The sequence below is a fragment of the Lolium perenne genome, chromosome 2 (assembly GCF_019359855.2).
Source record: "Lolium perenne isolate Kyuss_39 chromosome 2, Kyuss_2.0, whole genome shotgun sequence".
In the NCBI taxonomy this organism is placed as follows: domain Eukaryota; kingdom Viridiplantae; phylum Streptophyta; class Magnoliopsida; order Poales; family Poaceae; genus Lolium; species Lolium perenne.
Window position 1 is genome coordinate 63,321,327 of NC_067245.2, and position 19,536 is coordinate 63,340,862.

Sequence of the window (19,536 nt, forward strand, 5' to 3'; positions counted from 1 at the left end):
AGGAGGCGAAGCGCGCGGAGGACGCCGCGATGGCGGAGGCGATCGCTGTGTCGCCGAACGACCCGGTGCCCGCCGACAACAGCCTCCCCCATCGACGCCGCACCGGAGTGGTCCAGCGCGACCGGGAGCGCGAGGAGGCGGAGCAGCAGCGGCCGATGGATCCGGCTGCCGCGCGTCAACTCGCCGCCCGCGCCGCCGCACCATCCACCGGTAGGAACGTCGCGCCCAGGAGGGAGGTGGTCAAGCTCGAGGAGAGCAGCGATGACGACATCTACCGTCCATCGCCGCCACGCGTCGGCGACGCTGGCCAGGGCACGAGCCGCTGGTACGAGGCGCCGCCGCCCCAGGACGACGCCGGCTCGAGCGACGACGACGGCGGCGACTACACGGCCTTCTACCACCATTTCGGCATGTAGGAGGCCGCTTTTTTGCTTAAGTTTTAGTTTGCCAATCGCCGAATTCAAATATATGTACGAATTCGGCATATTTATGTACGAACTCGCCTCTATATGTTAAATATCATTAAATTTCGCTTATGTTTGAACGAAGTCGCCAATTTTATCTGAATTCGCCGAAGTCCGTTACATCCATCCTGAGCTCGCGGCTAGGAAAATGGGCCTCCCCAGTCAAATTTCCCTCCAATCCGGACGGAATCAGATATTTGACTTGAGTTTTCTGATCACCGATCAGAGAAAAGAAAATGCATAAAGGAGAGAAGAAAAAGCAGAGAAAAAGAACAAGGAGAAAGATGCTTCAAACCGCCCCATGGCGTCATCGCGTGGTTCGAACGCGAAGAGATGCCGCGACTCCACGGCCGTACACCTGTCCCGATCCCCTGGCCTAATTCACACCTCAAATCAGTCTACCTGAAGATAAATTTATCTGAAGCCGACATGCGGGTCCTCCGTACCGCTGGCCCACCCGTCATCGTCACAGGCGTAATCAACAGAGGTAGGTCCGGCCGGAACACGCACGCGCTGTCAGCGTTATAAATGTACTGGAACCCTAGGATGCGCCGCGTGCTTATCGCTTATCATCATCAGCGCCCCTGCCTTCCCTCCTCGTCCCCGAGAACCGCGATCCATCTAGACCAGGTAACTTTTAATTATGGAATTCAGTTCCCAATCTAGCAGTTCAGCTGTTCGAAGTCTTGATTTGGAGCGACGACGCCTGATCTTGTTGTTTGGACTTGATTTGATTTGATCAGAGGGGGAGAAGCGAACCAGCAGCAGGGTCACCATGTCGGACTCCGAGCACCACTTCGAGTCCAAGGCCGACTCCGGGGCGTCCAAGACCTACCCGATGCAGGCCGGCGCCATCCGCAAGGGTGGCTACATCGTCATCAAGAACCGTCCCTGCAAGGTTAGTTACCTCGATTCCGATTCACCGATTGGATGGTGCTACTGTTTGCAGTGCCGCGCGATCGCAGTTCTGATTAGGTTGTGTTATAAGTTGTTCTAGCCGTACTATGATGGGGAGTGATGAACGACCTGGTGATACCGTTATCTGTCGATAGTTGGGAGATGTCTTGTGCTGCTTTTGTTTTTCGGATTAGTGAGTGAAATTAAGACGAATATGTGAGGATTGCCATCTGGAGTTATGTTCTGCTGGGTCTAATTATTGCTAGGCGCCCTCGTTTTCTGTGTTTTTTCTTTGACCAAGAATAACTCCAAATACATCAAGATTGTTGGTATAAGATCAGCATCATTAAAAAGTGTTTTTCAATACGGATCCAACGATACTAATTACATATAATATAATCAAAAATAAATTCCTTATTTTTTGGGGTCAAAGTTCGTCTTAAAATTCGTGTGATCCTTATACATCGAAACGGAGGTAGTATTTGACACGGACAGGCTTGACTAGATTGCCCTTTTGAGTTCTGTACGCCTGTGGATTAGCCATTGAAAGGTGTGGACTAGCTCAAGAGTAAAACTGAACCCATAGTACAAAGATGGATTATTTATTTATTGGGTAGGAGGGACTATTTTAAGCATGTTGAGGGGTCAGATGGTTCCTTCACGAATCGCAAGTAGTGGGAACCACTATCTACTAGCATGTACGATTATTGGGAGGGGCCAAAAACAGGGAACATGCTGTTTTTCTTAGTTATGATATCTGATCGCTTTTGCTGTAATAAAAAACACGAGCATTGGCTTATAAGGAATACTCTATGCTTTATGTGGTACAAGTACAACTAAGCTTGTTAAAAATGTCTACATCAATCCTTAATCTGAATTGCAAGGTAGGAGAAAGTTTGGTAGCAAAAACGGTTTTGACTTCCGCTTTATATAAAAACCGAGTCTGTTTGGTTCCTCGCCACATATTGCCACATCTCAAGTTAGGCAAGATTAACCAAGTTAGGTGAGTGTTTGGTTCCAACCACAGTCCACACCTTAGGCCAGATTCTTTTGTGACAAGTAAGCCTTCTGTGTCATTTACTAAAAGAAGCGTGGAAGGATTCCTTTAGGCAGGCCAAAGTGTGGCTAAGAATTAATTCACCCAAGATTAGGAAAGTTTGGCAAAAATTGTGTAGCAAACTATGGCAAAGTTAGCTTCCAACCAAGCAGGCCACACATATTTCAAGGAAAGCCTCGACGATAATTATTTTTTGTTTTCGTAGAAGCAATTTAAAATTTGTCAGGGCCAAACAGATAAGATTGCTGTGCACTCTATGAGATAGGTATCGGATGATAGTTCTCTCACCTTTTTAGTACATATTTCTTCACCAACTCTTGTCCTTATGTTTTCCTGAAAGCTGTGATGGCTACCATTGTGATCAGTAATACAATTATCAGGTTGAAGCCTGAAATATGCGGTGTTTCTTCTGCTCTAGATTATCGTTCTCTCACCTGATCACGTTGTGTTTAACTAATCAACTTACGTTGCAGGTGGTTGAGGTTTCTACCTCGAAGACTGGTAAGCATGGTCATGCTAAGTGCCACTTTGTTGCCATAGATATATTCAATGGTAAAAAGCTTGAGGATATTGTTCCTTCATCCCATAACTGTGATGTAAGTTATGATATATGATTGTGCAGTTAAGAACTGTGGTTGGTTCATTACAATCAACTCACCATTCAATTTGTTGTTCAGGTGCCACATGTGGACCGTACTGAATATCAGCTGATTGACATATCAGAGGATGGATTTGTATGCTCTACAATCAGTCAAAATGTATCTCTTTTGTGCATAAATGTTGGGTTCAATACTTATTATGTTATTTGTTTTAGGTGAGCCTTCTTACTGATAGTGGTGACACTAAGGATGATCTTAAACTCCCAACAGATGAGACTATCCTGAACCAGGTTTGTCTGACAATTCTTTATTTTTTATATTTGTGTGATTATATCCATGATAAGAATGCATCCCTAATCATCTGTTGGGTTCTTTAGGCTGTGTTCCTAGCTTGGTAGGATTTTTTCAACCCCTTACTATTCTATTAATTCTTTTTATACCCCAGCAGCTGTTATTGATATTTCTGATCTTAGTTATCAATGTTATGTAGAATTTTTGTGCACAATAGTATGCCATGTTCTATATCTAAGTCTATCAGTGCCACCTTTTCCTTGTAGTGTTACATTTTATTGGTTGCTGTTTGTGTAGTGCATGCTTCTGAAATTGTTAGCCTAAAAACTAGAAGAATTCTACGCACTCCCTCCCTCGTGTAGTAATCATATGTTTTTTCTTTCTTTGGGTTATGGGAGGCAGAGAATTCTAGATAATCCAACGTAGTTACAGTATGCGTAGTAGCCACACAAAAACCCAGTTGATGTGACTGGTTGTGTATACTGATGTGACCTTGATGCTCAATGTCTTGTCTTGCAGCTAAGTATAACCTGTTTACTACTCTGTTTTTTGATGTACTTGTTGCATTTTCTCTATTTCGTACTTCATTTTTGAAGTGACATTAGTAAAAATCCTGTTTGGAAGTGTTCCTGTTGTCTTGCAGCCGAGTCTAACCTGCATATTCCTCTGTTTTTGATGTACTGCATTCTCTATTTAGTATTGTTATTTTTTAAAGTGACGTAAGTAAAATCCTGTTTGGACGTGTTCCTGCTGTTTCCTTTTCACCACTGTTGTGCTGGCATGCTTACTTCATTTCTGCATCTCGATTCCCTTTTCATCTGTCTGCCTGGAAGCAATGTTGATTTTTTTTTTCTTTTCCGACTCTATTATGAGCATGATTACTTCTGCTTCTACAAACCCATCCATTACTTTTTATGTAGTATACTGTACAAATTGCTTACTCGATAAAATGCTTTGCGATTCAGCTCAAGACTGGATTTGCAGAGGGGAAGGATCTTGCGTTGACGGTCATGTCCTCCATGGGGGAGGAGCAAATCAACGCGATTAAGGATGTTGGCCCCAGGTAAACTTCCTGAAATGAGGACCAAGAGAAACAGAAATAAAGACAAGGACTATGTATCAAGAAGGAATGCTATCGAGACAATTCACCTAAGCCTGAGTCAAGTGCAGTGATTGCTGGGTGTAGCATATCTGGTTGCCAATACCTATCTGTGACGTTTGAGACTCTGTATTTCGTAGTATCGTTTTATGCGCTTGGTATCAATAATTCATTGATGTGGAACTTCGAAAGAAACTGTAATGGCTGAAAGCATGGCTGGACATTATTATTACGGATTTCATGCTTGGTGTTCGGTGTTCCTTTCCTGTTTAAAATTTTATATTGTAGCATTTCTATTAGGTAAAAAATCTAACCATTTATCAAGGGAAATTGCAGAATTGTAAAAAGATCATGGGCTTCACACCACATCTTGGGTTACTCGCGAAACGTCCCATCAGAACATACAGTTGCAACGTTGCCTGTTACAACTTGCCCGTCGTGATGGAGGGGGGTGTGGGAGAAAGCCTGAGGTGATATGTCAGGCCAAGGGGCATAACAAAGAAAAAAAAGATACGTCAAAAGAAAACTTCCTCGACATGAGGGGTAAATAGCAAGGCTGGTCAGTTCTTGGTTATGACCACAAGAGAGCACAAAGTGGTCTCTATAACCTCTAAATGTCTGTAGCATACTTAACCACGCGGAGCTGACCAATTTCTTTTGAGCTAATTTCTTTTGAGCTCAATAGGACTGACCATTTGGCCAATCAAACTTTTGGCATATCGAAGCGGCTTTGTGTTGGATCTATAGTAACCTGAATTGACAAAAGCACTCTCATGATGCTCCACTGACTCAACCACTCAAACCAAGTAACTAGATCGAAGTATTCAAAGTGAAAACAATTTTACCCAATTTGGAGCCAATTTATATACGAGTTTGAGCCTCCAACTGTTATCTTGAAGATAATGAAGATCAACATGTGCAGTAAAGTGGCTCCACCATGTGACCGACCTGCTTTGGGTCCACGACGAGCACAATTGTCATCTCGAGGGTGACAGGACCCATCTGGATGGTAGCATCTCGGATCGGCAATGGAATGTGTTCTTGTCGGTCCAGCGAGAACCCGGGTTCCCACTACCCCTAGAGAGGCACTGGCCACGATGCAGGATTTCTTAGAAGACCCCCGGAAAAGAGATTGCGTGGGGACAATGAGCTGGCCCAAGACCTCCCCCTGGAGGACAATCGGAGGCATCATGATAACGCCACATATCGGAAGTCTCTGATGCGTGGGTAACGCGTGTCTGGCATGCAGCTGGGCTCTCCACCCTATAAATAGGAGGCCTCGACATCGAAGGAGGGGGTTGGATTCCAGTGTGCTACAAAGAGATTCTTCTCATCGCAGCTCTTCTGGTCCTCGAAAGATTTTGCTGGGCTCTCCCTAGAAAGCCAGTTCGGATTGTAATCCCTCAAGAACTACATCAATAAGATCATCCACATGACGTATGGTCGCTAGAGTTTGCTAGCAACCTGAACTTGGGCAAATCCGCTGTGTGTTTGCCGTTGTGTGTGAGATTGTTCGCATTGCCTTACTGCCCCACAACGAACCTAAAAGGGGGTGGTCTCTCCCTGTTCCGTGAACGCACCCGCGCGGTGCTAGAAAAGTGTCGCCCCTATCCGTCCTTCTCTCCATGGTTTCGTTGCAATCTCTTGAGCGCTTTGGCGTGGCTCCGACTTTTGGTTCCTTTCCAAGGGTGAAATGCTATAAGTCATATTTGCGAAGTCATTCTAAGTTTGTGGAGGCATCGTTCGGAGCCTCACATGTTTGTGGCCCGACGTCTGTGTTGGGTTTTGTCTCCATCTTTGGTGAAAACCTAGCTTATAGGGACTTCTGAGTCATTGAGACTCAGTAGTTTATTTTTGCATGACAACGTCGATCGACATTCCTTCTTTCTATTTGTTTTGAAACATGCATTGACGAAGGACGAAAATAATCTTAGATAGGGCGAACTCTAAAATAAGAGGTAAAGACCCAAATAGTCCTTAGATATTGTGATGCATGTAATTCTAACGCAATCCCAATAAATAGAAATATATTTGATTATAAGTCAAACCTACATACCTACCAATTATGTAAGATCAATGGCAAAACTTTAGTTTTTTTTTAAATCAATTGTAATTCGATTGATCAAAAAAATTCAATATGTCTTGCTCGATGCACAACTCGGAATTGATGATCTTTGTTGCTGAGAAATCCCTTTCAGAGTTCCTTTGATTCATAGGATAGGAAAAACATAGCAATAGAAAATCATATGTATCTCATGACTATTTGAATCCTAGGGGAAGATGAGTTTTCTTTGACTGTACCAAAGAAATTCCTCCCTGCGTGTTGGACTCAGCTCAAAATGATTGTAACGACAGTTGTAAGCATGACTCTCAAGTTTAAGTAATTGTTGACTGCCAAAACCCACCGGCGGGCAGCGGCTGTCAACACTGTAGAGCCGGGAACAACCTAGAGCTGCGGCTGGCTGAGGTCCCTCCGAGCGACGGCCCGCAAAGCACTTCTGGTCACACGTCCGATGCTGGGTGCAAGGGCGTGCCACCTGACCTATACCTGGTCAGGAAGGTGATGGAGATGCCTCGCTTAGTTTCCTGCATGGCATACACGTAAACATTAAATACGAGCCTCGATCGGCTCTCAGGTTATCCTGTGAATCGGCTCAAAGAGCCGATCCACCCATGATTCGTACGGGGTGCACGAATATATGGTGGTCCTGCTTGATCAAGATAAAGCTAATTAGATCTACGACGATTTAGGGTTTTCACCGCATAATCGGATCATCCTACTCCAGGTTGGGCCTCGCGGCCACGCACGGTGATCGTAAGCCGATCCTAAACAAGGCCTAAAAACCAACACAAGGTTGATCCCCGGAACATCCTGTTTAGGGCCAACGAACGACACCCTACGTGCCGCTGGATCCTCCACCCCTTTGTAAGGCCTAACTATTGCAGATATTAAACTAATCCTTGCAGAACAAGGAGCAATCGTAACGGATCAGATCTACTAAATAATGATCAAGCGGGGTGCCGCCCCCACACCTAAGATAGGTGTGAGGGCGGCTAGATATGCAAGGGTTGCACTACGCTAGCATGTTACGCGAAGAACTATGCTAACCCTAACAAATCTATGATAACTACGTTGCTCGCCATCAACAAGGCTTCAGTACGAGCAACGCATGAACAACGTGGAGCTTGTGCTGCCTAGATCGCAAGATGCGATCTAGGCAGCATGTCGCTTACCGGATAGAAACCCTCGAGACGAAGGAGTTGGCGATGCGCCGAGATTGGTTTGTTTGGGTTGAACGTGTGTTGTTGTTTATTCCATAAACCCTAGATACATATTTATAGTCCAAGGGACTTTCTAATTCAGGCGTGCACCTAACCGTGCACGGGTAAAACTCTATCTTCTAATCTAAGATGTAATCTATTATAATTAAAGATACACGGGCAATCTAGCCCAAACTCTTCGTACAAGGCCGCTTCAGAGATCTTCCACGCTTCCAAGCCCATCTCCCTTACGGCCCACCTCCTGATTTGGCCAAAATCCGGTGATAACACATGCCCCCCTGGTTTTGGCAATGATAATTTCAAAACCACTCTGTTTTTCCTTCGAAGGGTCATGTCGTGGCAGAGCAGAACCGTCGCAGCATCTTTCATCATGACACCTTGCCTTCTCAACTTCTCTGCACGATTCGACAGTTTTGGCACCACCTCCTCGGAAATCATCACAACATTAAATTTCCCCGTCCCCTTTATTTTTAACCGCGTCGAGCGGTCTGCTTCTTCATCCTCCTGCTCCGCAGTAGCTATCGGCAAACAAAAAACCCTTCTCAGCCGCCATGGATTCCTCTTCCTCTTCCAGCCTGTCCTTCCAGTCCTCCTCCTCCAGTGAGCTCGAGCAGGAGGTCAATCTGATGGCCATCTACGAGGCCCGCGCCCCAGAGTATTGGGACGCGCGAGACTGGGACTTGTCCATTGAATCGGAAGACGACGAGCCCCTCACCGATGGGGAGGAGGACCTCCAGTTCCTCGTCGACGGGGAGCTGGTACCGGCGAGCGACGACGACCTCTTCCCATGGGAGGCAGTCCTCTCCTCCGACGAGGAGGAAGAAGAGGCGGAGGAGTCGGAGGACGACTCCTCCTCTGCGGGATACCCGCCGGCCAAGCGCTTCCGTGGCTGGGCCTGGTCGGATGACGACGACGACGATGACGACGAGGAGGATGAAGCCCCTGCCGGCGGCCTCATCAGCAGCGACGAGGAGCCCGCTGGTAGCAGCGCCGACGGCAGCTACGATGATGACGACGAGGGCAGCGACGGCCCTTAGATCAGGGAGTAGCATAGGGCTAGTAGTAGTAGTGCATTAGGCATCGGATGATCTTTTGAGAGCCATCGGCTCTTCCTTGTAAAAATCCCTCTTCGAATCAATGAAAATCGTTCTTTCAATGTGATTCTCCATTTGTTCAATTTTAAATCTTCCGACTGCCAAAACGAGTCAACGCACCAAAAACCGATAGCAACGTATCGGCTTTTCACCCTCACACGCCCATAAGGCCGAACTCAAATCCCAAATCAAACAGATATCCAGGCAAACACTCCTCGAATTCAGACTGTAACTTGATATCTGACCACGTCATTTTGCAACTCTACAGTCGATGTCTATACATCGGCTGTTTCAAAAACTTTTTACTGGCCGATTTCGTGCATCGGCCTCCACATTTTACTGTCCATCATCCCACATGCTTGGGAAGTACTTCTTGAGGTGCTGTCCATTGACAGCCACTGGAAACTTCACACCATCCTTCAATTCTTCACTGATGATCCTGAGATCTGGTGGGCAACGTAGAGTCTTCAGGAAAGCCTTTGAATTCCTCCAACCAGACCCAATGGTCTTCTTCAAACACTCATCATTTTGTGAAGAAAGTTGCAACGAAGGTTTAGCCGATGGTACCCCAATCGGCTCCTGAACAGAGCATCTACCAGGCCTGCTGCCCCCCGAGCCTTACTCAAGGCGAGAACGTCGGTGGGGACGCACCAAAACCGATCACCTTCCTTCCCTTGAACGCCGATATATCTCTTCTGACAGCCTCGCTGAACTAGCACCAAGGGTTGCAAATCCTCCATAAGAAGGTTCAGGCGCCAGAATTAGCTCCAGGCAGCTGAGGAAGGTTTTCATTGTTTTACTTTCTCAATGAAGCAGAAGGCCCCACAGCTGGACTGGACTTGGTGAAGATTCGTGCTTTGAATACGTAGCCAGTAGGTCCTACGTGGCTGTGCATCGGCTTGGTCTCTTAGTTCTGAAGTCGATGTCCGCATCGGCTGTATGTCATAAAAAAAAAAAAATTTCACTGGCCGACTTTTTTCCTATCGGCCCCCAGTATTTTACTGCACACATGTTTACTGCACATGTTCATCTGATTAGGTGCCCCCCGAGCCGAGTCTGTCAGGGAATGGCAGATATCGGCTTTTATTTTGATTAGCCAGGGTACTGCGCTTGCACGTCGGCTCCGCGAGGATTCGTGCTGACTTTCATCCGCCGACGTGGCCGCTGCCCAGTGGATCGATGCTGAACACAAGCAGAACATGTGGTGAAGATAATTTTGGCCGATTGCTGGAATCGGCCTCCATATCCATTGGAGCGCTGACTGAAGGTTCTGTAATGTTCCTTCATAATTTTGGGGCCGATCACAAGGATCAGCCTCGCCCCGTTTGCTCATTGGTTTAATCTTGCTACTCGGTCAGGCTGGTGGATAAAACCAGCCCAACCTCTGACTTGATGCGCCTGCTGTCGTCCACCTTGAGCGCATCGTAGAATCGTGGAGCACTAAGCTCCGTCGGAAGGACGAGCACCATGTTCGTGCCAGCCGATGTTTCACCATCGGCTTTCTTTTGCTTGGGACGCCACTCCATTTTCCGTGGACGACCCTCTTCATCCAGGGTTCGCTGAACTTTCGCGGCCAGATCAGGTCGTGCCTTCCTTAGCGTATGCAGGTATAACCTTTCGGCTTCCTCCAGGCCGCGCAATCGCTGAACCCTGCGCTTTTATGAACGGCTGAGTCCGTCAGGGCACCACCTTGGACGGTGGTACCTATCTTCTTCTTCTTCTTGTCCCTCGTCTTCGGAATCCTCGAGATCTGCCCACCGAGGGGACTCAGCACGTTTGCTCTATGGCGGGAGAGGCCCTAGGCGCTTGAACACAGACACGTTGGCTGCCTCCTTCTTCTTCTGGTTGCATTCTGGGCAACTGCCGATTGTGGGCAATCGGCTCATTCCTGAATCCCAGCAGTGTCTGAAGAAGGGGCAGTCCCAGTGCCTGGCGTTGTCATCTTGCTCCCTTGATCTTTCCGTGGCACGGCGCTCGTGCTCCTCCTCATCGCGATCGTGCCGACGATGGCTTCTGGCTTCTCTAGCCAGACGATCTCCTTCATCACCATAGCTGGACCGTCGGCGTTGGTCATACTGACTCACATATTTGTTGAGGAGGTGATCAGAGAGGGGTCGCTGATATCTTATGTTCTTCACCTCTCCCTCTGTGACGTAGCGCTTGCCATCATGACGGAGCCGATCGCGTGGAGCGGCCTCCTCTAGGTCCTTGCTACGAGAGCAGCTGCCCTCGTCTCCATCTTTGCCAGAGTGGTTCCCAGGTCCTACCATGTTGATGCTGAACGAGGATCCTGGCTGGCAACCTTCAGGGTAAGTGCACTCCACCATGTTAACGGCGGGGAAGGGCTGGGTGTCGACCTTCATGGCGTACTGGTTGAAAATCAGTCTTCCCTTCTCTATCGCCGCTTGGATGTGCTGACGCCACACCCTGCAGTCGTTGGTGGCATGGGAGAGCGAGTTATACCATTTGCAGTATGGCTTTCCGTTCAGCTCTTGCACCGTGGGGAATTTGAGACCTTCAGGAATCGTCAACTGTTTCTCCTTGAGCAGGAGGTCGAAGATTTGCTCAGTCTTGGTCACGTCAAAATCAAATCCCCTGGGTGGGCCTGGTGGCTTTACCCATTTGCAGGGCACGGGGGTTCCTCCCCGAGTCCATTCAGCCACTGCTACCTCTTGTTCTCCCGCAGGAACTTCGTCTTCCTCTGCATCGACCAGGACCACTGCACGCTTGAACTTGTCTTGGTACAGGTCCGGGTGGCGCTGTTCATATGCCGATAGTTTCTGAACCATATGCGCCAGTGAGGGATAATCTGCTTGGGAGGCCATGTCCTTGAGCTGTGATGCAAGGCCTGCTACTGCCAACTCGACTGCTTCCTTTTCAGTTATACGAACCGAATAACATCGGTTCCTAAGATTCCTGAAGCGCTGGATGTATTCTGTCACAGTTTCTCCACGCTTCTGACGTAGTTGTGCTAGATCGGCAATGCCGGACTCGGAAGCCTCTGAATGGTACTGCGTATGGAACTGTTCTTCCAACTGCTTCCAAGTCCGGATGGAGTCTGGTGGCAACGAGGTGTACCATCCGAAAGCCGACCCCGTGAGGGACTGTAAAAAGAGCCTCACGCGTAGTTGATCCGACACTGAAGCCGGTCCTAGTTGCACCAAATATCGGCCGACGTGCTCGATGGAGCTGGAGCCATCTGATCCACTGAATTTGGAGAAATCAGGGAGCCGATATTTGGGTGGTAGCGGGATCATCTCGTATTCGTCGGGGTACGGCTTGGAATAGCCGATTGCCCTCCTTTTCGGCACCATGCCGAACTGGTCTCTCAGTATGGTACTGATCTGATCCGCTGTGCTGGCTGCAGGAGTTGAACTCTGAAGATTCGCCGGGGTGGCGTACTTAGCCAGCCATGCTTGCTTTTCCAGCTCTGAGCCAACTGCAGGAGCTGGGCTCTGGAGGTTCGTCGGGGTGGCGTACTTAGTTAGCCACGTCTGCTTCTCAAGCTCTGTTGTTGACGTTCCTCCTATTTTCCCAGAAGTCCCTGATGTTGTGGCCTGGTTTGTGAGTGCCCAGTTACCACAATCTGGCACATACATGCACGTGTATCCGTGAGGGATCTCCTTAGGCGCCTCAGGCAAGAACTGGTAGTCACCAGGGTCACCACCGATCTTGTAGACGACGAATGCCGGTGAAGCCGGCACTTCTGGTGCTGCCAACGCATATGGCAGCGGTGAACGGGACTGGAGTGGCAACTCTCCTTGATGCGTCCCGAGGGCTGGTCCTGACGGCGAGTACTGGTGCCTCATGATCTCCTGGATCACGCGAAGAGCGACACGCTCCAACGTGTTGACCAGGTTCTCAGAGTGGCGGTGTAGCGAGTGAGCCACCAAGTAGTTGATCTCCTGCCGCAGGGACCTGGTGCGTTCCTCCGACGGGGCAGAGAGGTCTATCCCATCGAGTGCACCTTGCGGTGAGAACCCCTTCCATCTGATGCCATGGGAACGGGTTCTCTGAAAAGAGCCGATGAGGTCGGCTTCGAGGGTGACTTTGATCTCATCATACCTCTTCTTGAGCTCGTCGGGCAGCTCCTCGTAGGTGACTGGCGTGCCGTCCGCCATCTCAGATGTAGATGGCGATGTGGTTGATGTAGAAGCGTGTCCCACCGGGCGTGCCAGAATGTGTTGACTGCCAAAACCCACCGGCGGGCAGCGGCTGTCAACACTGTAGAGCCGGGAACAACCTAGAGCTGCGGCTGGCTGAGGTCCCTCCGAGCGACGGCCCGCAAAGCACTTCTGGTCACACGTCCGATGCTGGGTGCAAGGGCGTGCCACCTGACCTATACCTGGTCAGGAAGGTGATGGAGATGCCTCGCTTAGTTTCCTGCATGGCATACACGTAAACATTAAATACGAGCCTCGATCGGCTCTCAGGTTATCCTGTGAATCGGCTCAAAGAGCCGATCCACCCATGATTCGTACGGGGTGCACGAATATATGGTGGTCCTGCTTGATCAAGATAAAGCTAATTAGATCTACGACGATTTAGGGTTTTCACCGCATAATCGGATCATCCTACTCCAGGTTGGGCCTCGCGGCTACGCACGGTGATCGTAAGCCGATCCTAAACAAGGCCTAAAAACCAACACAAGGTTGATCCCCGGAACATCCTGTTTAGGGCCAACGAACGACACCCTACGTGCCGCTGGATCCTCCACCCCTTTGTAAGGCCTAACTATTGCAGATATTAAACTAATCCTTGCAGAACAAGGAGCAATCGTAACGGATCAGATCTACTAAATAATGATCAAGCGGGGTGCCGCCCCCACACCTAAGATAGGTGTGAGGGCGGCTAGATATGCAAGGGTTGCACTACGCTAGCATGTTACGCGAAGAACTATGCTAACCCTAACAAATCTATGATAACTACGTTGCTCGCCATCAACAAGGCTTCAGTACGAGCAACGCATGAACAACGTGGAGCTTGTGCTGCCTAGATCGCAAGATGCGATCTAGGCAGCATGTCGCTTACCGGATAGAAACCCTCGAGACGAAGGAGTTGGCGATGCGCCGAGATTGGTTTGTTTGGGTTGAACGTGTGTTGTTGTTTATTCCATAAACCCTAGATACATATTTATAGTCCAAGGGACTTTCTAATTCAGGCGTGCACCTAACCGTGCACGGGTAAAACTCTATCTTCTAATCTAAGATGTAATCTACTATAATTAAAGATACACGGGCAATCTAGCCCAAACTCTTCGTACAAGGCCGCTTCAGAGATCTTCCACGCTTCCAAGCCCATCTCCCTTACGGCCCACCTCCTGATTTGGCCAAAATCCGGTGATAACAGTAATACACACCAAATTCAAAAAAAACCCGTAAGGTATGACCTAATGTTTCTTCCTATAGGATTTGCTGTACAAGATTCCTATAGGATATGTTCCTATGAATATAACCAGTACTGCAGGAATAATTTCCATAGGATCTAAGTCCTACATAAATCCTATGAAAATCCAATAAATCAAAGGAGCTCTCGGTTGTTTTCGTCACCACATATAAAATCAACGCCAACTCAATGAGGTAATAATGTCATCGAATGAAATATGATGTGTCTTCAAATATCAAGAAATATCTAAAGCCTTCAATTATCCGCGTATGATAATGAATAGCTCAAGGAATATATAGTAAGATCCATGGTACATCTATGTAAGACAAAAAAATCTTTTTAACGTGGAAAACGAGTCTATGTTTTTTGGTACCTAGTCTATTTTTTCGAAGTAGGTTTCACGTAGTATTCACTAAAATAGGCACAACTTTGACATATGAAGTTCGTTTTCAACCGTATGAACACTCATAATGTTCAGAAAAACACATGCATATGAATGTATTCACCAAAAATCAAGGTAGGACGGCTACCCTACCTTTCCATAATGGGAACTTCACCCATAGAAACATGTGTTGTCCCCCTTAAATTGAAGATCAATGCAGTGCTTTATTTGAAGCCTGACTACTATGGGTCTCACTCTTGGTGGGTTCGTTTCATTTTGGGGTTTTCGCTGGCTGTTTCTCTTTTGGAAATTTTTAGTTTTGATTTTTATTTTTCTTTTACCATTGTCGTCATTTTGTATTTGGAGCGTCTTTTTTTAAAGGAATACGGTAGGAGGAAACCTCTAAAGTGATATTATTATTAATAATAATACCCAAATCCGCGTCTTTGGGGACTTAAACCTGGGTGGCTGAATTTTTGAGCACTTTTGGTGCTTTATTTGTCGTACATAGTTGATACACAAGCTGATTTTACTCATATATCATCCTGATGGGTTAATTAAATCATGCATTATACAAAATAATTAATAGGATGCACGCATGGATTGCTGCTTTTTTGGCATTTAAAAAAAAACTAATGTCACCGTGCTGACGCAATAAACTTGTAGGTGCCCATCAGTCGTTGAGCGAGCGGCACATGCGGGGTATTGGCCAATCCGTTATAGTCACGCCTCGATGACACGAGTGAGAGCATCTCCAGTCGCGTTCCCTAAAGCGTCCTCTAAATTACGCTGGATCGAGTGTTTGTGAGACATTGTTCCTTGGTGCCGCATTTGGGGGGTGTTGCTGCTCAGTCGCGCCCCCAAACGAGGTCCTAATTTTTTTGCTAGAGTATTCAAAAACACAACCATTTTATTAAACATAGCATACAAATAAACATGTTTGCTAAAATTGTTTTTCAATTAAAATAGAAAAATAATAAGAAACTAAACAAACATAATAAGTCGGGCTAGATCAAGTCGCCGCCGCATTTGCTGATAATCCTTTGACCCTCTGATACGTCTCCAACGTATCGATAATTTCTTATGTTCCATGCTTGTTTTATGACAATACCTACATGTTTTGTTCACACTTTATATCGTTTTGATGCGTTTTCCGGAACTAACCTATTGACGAGATGCCGAAGTGCCAGTTGCTGTTTTCTGCTGTTTTTGGTTTCAGAAATCCTAGTAAGGAAATATTCTTGGAATTGGACGAAATCAACGCCCGGCATCTTATAATTCCACGAAGCTTCCAGAACACCCGAGGGGGACAAGAGGGGGGCCCTGTGGGCCCCACACAGTAAGGCGGCGCGGCCACAGAGGAGGGGCGCGCTGGCCTGTTGTCTGGTGGCCCTAGACCCCTTCCGACTCCGATTCTCCGCCTATTTAAGCCCTGGTGACCTAAATCTTCGATACGAATAAGCCACGGTACGAGAAACCTTCCAGAGCCGCTGCCATCGCAAAGCCAAGATCTGGGGGACAGGAGTCTCTGTTCCGGCACGCTGCCGGGACGGGGAAGTGCCCCCGGAAGGCATCTCCATCAACACCACCGCCATCTTCATCAACGCAGCTGTCTCCCATGAGGAGGGAGTAGTTCTCCATCGAGGCTAAGGGCTGTACCGGTAGCTATGTGGTTAATCTCTCTCCTATGTACTTCAATACAATGATCTCATGAGCCGCCTTACATGATTGAGATTCATATGATGAGTTTTGTATCACTATTCATATATGTGCTACTCTAGTGATGTTATTAAAGTACTCTATTCCTCCTCCATGATGTAATGGTGACAGTGTGTGCATCATGTAGTACTTGGCGTAGTTTATGATTGTGATCTCTTGTAGATTATGAAGTTAACTATTACTATGATGGTATTGATGTGATCTATTCCTCCTTTCATAGTATGAAGGTGACAGTGTGCATGCTATGTTAGTACTTGGTATAATTGTGTTGATCTATCATGCACTCTAAGATTAATTAAATATGAATATCGAATGTTGTGGAGCTTGTTAACTCCGGCATTGAGGTGCTCTTGTAGCCCTACAAAAATAGTGGTGTTCATCATCCAACAAAAGAGTGTAGAGTGGTTTTATTATGTGATCAATGTTGAGAGTGTCCACTAGTGAAAGTATGATCCCTAGGCCTTGTTTCCAAATACTGCAATCATCGCTTGTTTACTATTCTGCTGCATCTTTACTTACTACACGCCAGCAAGCACTTTTCTGGCGCCATTGCTACTGCTCATATACATTCATACCACCTGTATTTCACTATCTCTTCGCCGAACTAGTGCGCCTATACATCTGACAAGTGTATTAGGTGTGTTGGGGACACAAGAGACTTCTTGTATCGTGATTGCAGGGTTGCTTGAGAGGGATATCTTTGACCTCTTCCTCCCTGAGTTCGATAAACCTTGGGTGATACACTTAAGGGAAAACTTGCTGCTGTTCTACAAACCTCTACTCTTGGAGGCCCAACACTGTCTACAGGAATAGAAGCGTGCGTAGACATCAAGCACTTTTCTGGCGCCGTTGCCGGGGAGGTAAGGTAAAAGGTATTCACATCCTCCGACTACTAAGCTATTTCCTAGCACTGTTGCCGGTGTGTGAGTGCTCGAAGCTATTTCCTTTAGATCCTGCAATTGCATCTTTTTGTTTCTTGTTTTTATTTTCACTAGTTAGGCATAATGGAAAACAACAACAAATTTAGTGAGCTTTTTAATCTATTTCCTGAGTTAAGACATGAATTGTGTGATGCGAAAATTAAAAAACCTATGGAACCTTATTTGCATGCTAGTAGCAATGTTATTAGTATGAACGCAATTACTGCTAATGCTATGGAGAAGTCTAAGCTTGGGGAAGCTAGTTTATATAAAAATAATCTTTTTTGCTCCTCAGCTTTGGAAGAAATATTTTGCCCTGATAATGCTTTGTCTCCAATATGCGATAACTCTAATGATGCTTTGTGATATTTTAAATCCACCTACTGCAAGTACTGCTTTCAAGATACCCATGAAAATTATTGAACGTGTTATGGATAACCGTTATGAAGGGGATGGAACTGTCCATCCTGGAGATCATTTACTGTTTTTGCATGAATTATGCGGGTTATTCAAGTGTGCAGGTATCTCAATGGATGAAGTGAGGAAGAAACTATTCTCTATTTCGTTGTCTGGTAAAGCGGCGCATTGGTATAAATTGCTGAAGAATAGTCATTCTCTTGGTTGGGAGGAAATTGTATCTCTCTTTTATTCTAAATTTTATCCTCCTCATGAAGTGCATATTGATAGGAATTACATTTATAACTTTTATCCTCGTGATGGAGAGAGTATTTCCCAAGCATGGGAAAGATTGAAGTCTTTAATGCTCAAATGCCCCATTCATGAGCTTCCTGGTAATATCATCATTGATAATTTCTATGCAAGACTTTCTTTTCAGGATAAAACCTTGCTAGATACTACTTGTTCTGGATCATTCACGCGCAACAAAGAAGATTTTAAAAGAGACCTTCTTGATCGGATTGAGAAGAACGCTGAAGATTGGGAGAACGACACAGGTAGAGAGTCAGGTATAAATTATGATTATGAATGCATTGAAACCTTTATGGATACTGATAAATTTCGAAATATGAGTGCTACTTATGGTCTTGACTCTCAAGTTGCTGTAAATCTTTATAAAGCTTTTGCCTCTCATTTTGAATTACCTAGGAAGAATTTTGATAAGTATCATGAACCTTTTAAAGACACTTGCATGGAAAATGGAATTGTTGTTAATGATTGCAATGAACATGCTCAAACTTCTGAGAATGCTATTTCCTATAAGCATGTTAATTTTTGTGGAATGCATAGACCCTGTGGAATTAATCAAATCGAAGATGAATATTGTATCCATCATATGAATGAAAAAACTAGAAAGTGGTCTAGGGCTCTAGATGATCTTGGTAAAAAGTTTGTGCCATCTATCCTTTTATTTGTGAACTTTGCCATAGAGCGGGTCATTTTAATTTTCAATGCTCCTCCAAAGATAATTCGAACCCCATGAGTGCTGCAAATTTGTATTGTGATGATGAGATTACTCCCAATCAGCATGATGAACTCACTTTATTTTTGTGGTGTGAAGAGTTATCAAGAAAAATCTCTTTGCTACATATGAGTGATCTTGATATTGATGATGTCCTGCATGGGTGTTTTTCTTATTGCATTAATAATTGCCATACAAATACTTACATACAAAATATTTTAGAAGATGACACCTTGCCAAAATATGATAGGACCGCTGTGTGTTTTGAACTTATTAATGAAAAGGAGGAATCCTCCCAAGTTTCTTCTATTGTTTCTAGAAATGAATTAGGTTATGTGGAGAAGCCTCCCTTCAAGCCTCTTCCTCCTAAAGAAGGGAACGAGGAGAAGGAAGAGAAGAATAAAAAGAAGAAGGGAGCGAAGAAGAAGGGAACGAAGAAGAGGAAGGGAAATAAAGAGAAAAAGGTAACAGCATATCCCCGCGTGAATGAGATAACGATAGGTAACCGTAAGTATGTTGCTCCTAATGACTATTATGATAATGAATCTGAATACGATGATCTTCCTATGCTCTTTACATACATTAGTGATCATGATTTGAAAGAGCACACTACTTTTGATATTGCAAATCTCTGGGAAACTAATTCTGAAAATGATGATGATAATAATTGCCATAGTATCAGTACTATCCATGCTTCCTCCCATAATGATATAGAAAGCTCTAAGCTTGGGGATGAGGTGTTTGAAAATCCTTTTGCTACCGATCATTACATGTTTGATACATCTCTTTCTTGCAACAATGATGGTATGGTCACAGATGAACTTACTGTGAAAGATAACTACTCTATTTCTTATGATGACACTATGCCTCCGACCTTTGATGATTATTATAAAGAATGCTATGATATAGGTTATAACTATCCTTATGAAA

The 19,536-nt window shown here is 45.8% G+C and overlaps 1 protein-coding gene across 1 annotated transcript; it reads left to right on the forward strand.

The window, feature by feature from the left end:
* Nucleotides 1-967: 967 nt before the first annotated feature.
* On the forward strand, nucleotides 968-4,648 carry LOC127332792 (eukaryotic translation initiation factor 5A-3). The gene is made up of 6 exons (XM_051359132.2): nucleotides 968-1,094; nucleotides 1,208-1,362; nucleotides 2,892-3,014; nucleotides 3,096-3,152; nucleotides 3,233-3,307; nucleotides 4,274-4,648. Exons 2-6 carry the CDS (start codon nucleotides 1,240-1,242, stop codon nucleotides 4,373-4,375), a joined length of 480 nt encoding a protein of 159 aa, XP_051215092.1. The 5' UTR covers nucleotides 968-1,094; nucleotides 1,208-1,239; the 3' UTR covers nucleotides 4,376-4,648.
* The last annotated feature ends 14,888 nt before the right edge of the window (nucleotides 4,649-19,536 follow it).

What these genes read in the sequence shown, in the direction of transcription:
- LOC127332792 (XM_051359132.2), top strand. Translation starts at nt 1,240, where the DNA reads ATGTCGGACTCCGAGCACCACTTCGAGTCCAAGGCCGACTCCGGGGCG. An exon ending in TCAAGAACCGTCCCTGCAAG is followed by an intron (nt 1,363 to 2,891) that starts GTTAGTTACCTC and finishes CTTACGTTGCAG; the next exon opens with GTGGTTGAGGTTTCTACCTC. An exon ending in ATGAGACTATCCTGAACCAG is followed by an intron (nt 3,308 to 4,273) that starts GTTTGTCTGACA and finishes TTTGCGATTCAG; the next exon opens with CTCAAGACTGGATTTGCAGA.